The 205-nt window shown below is 66.3% G+C and overlaps 1 protein-coding gene across 1 annotated transcript in view; it reads left to right on the plus strand.

Moving 5' to 3' along the window:
• Positions 1-205, plus strand: part of SNED1 (sushi, nidogen and EGF like domains 1) — a gene marked incomplete at both ends in the record, with an annotated part of 14,049 nt that overhangs the window by 12,365 nt on the left and 1,479 nt on the right. The window contains one exon of the mRNA XM_029085921.1: positions 53-204. Within this exon, the coding sequence (XP_028941754.1) occupies positions 53-204 (152 nt within the window). The remainder of the gene's footprint in view (positions 1-52; position 205) is intronic.

Below are 205 nucleotides of genomic sequence, written 5' to 3' on the forward strand. Positions count from 1 at the left end.
AACCTGCCATGACGAGCGGCTGACCGCAGCCCTCTCCGCTTGCTCTGGCCAGGACCGCGTCCGGTGGAAGGCTTTGAGATCACGAACGTGACGGCCAGCGCCATCACGGTTCAATGGGCTCTCCACCGGCTCAAGCATTCCACCGTCAGTAGGGTGCGTGTCTCCATCCGCCAGCCGGGCGACCTGGCAGACCGCACCGGGGAGC

This window comes from Antrostomus carolinensis, unplaced genomic scaffold (assembly GCF_000700745.2).
Source record: "Antrostomus carolinensis isolate BGI_N321 unplaced genomic scaffold, ASM70074v2 scaffold30057, whole genome shotgun sequence".
NCBI classification, from domain to species: domain Eukaryota; kingdom Metazoa; phylum Chordata; class Aves; order Caprimulgiformes; family Caprimulgidae; genus Antrostomus; species Antrostomus carolinensis.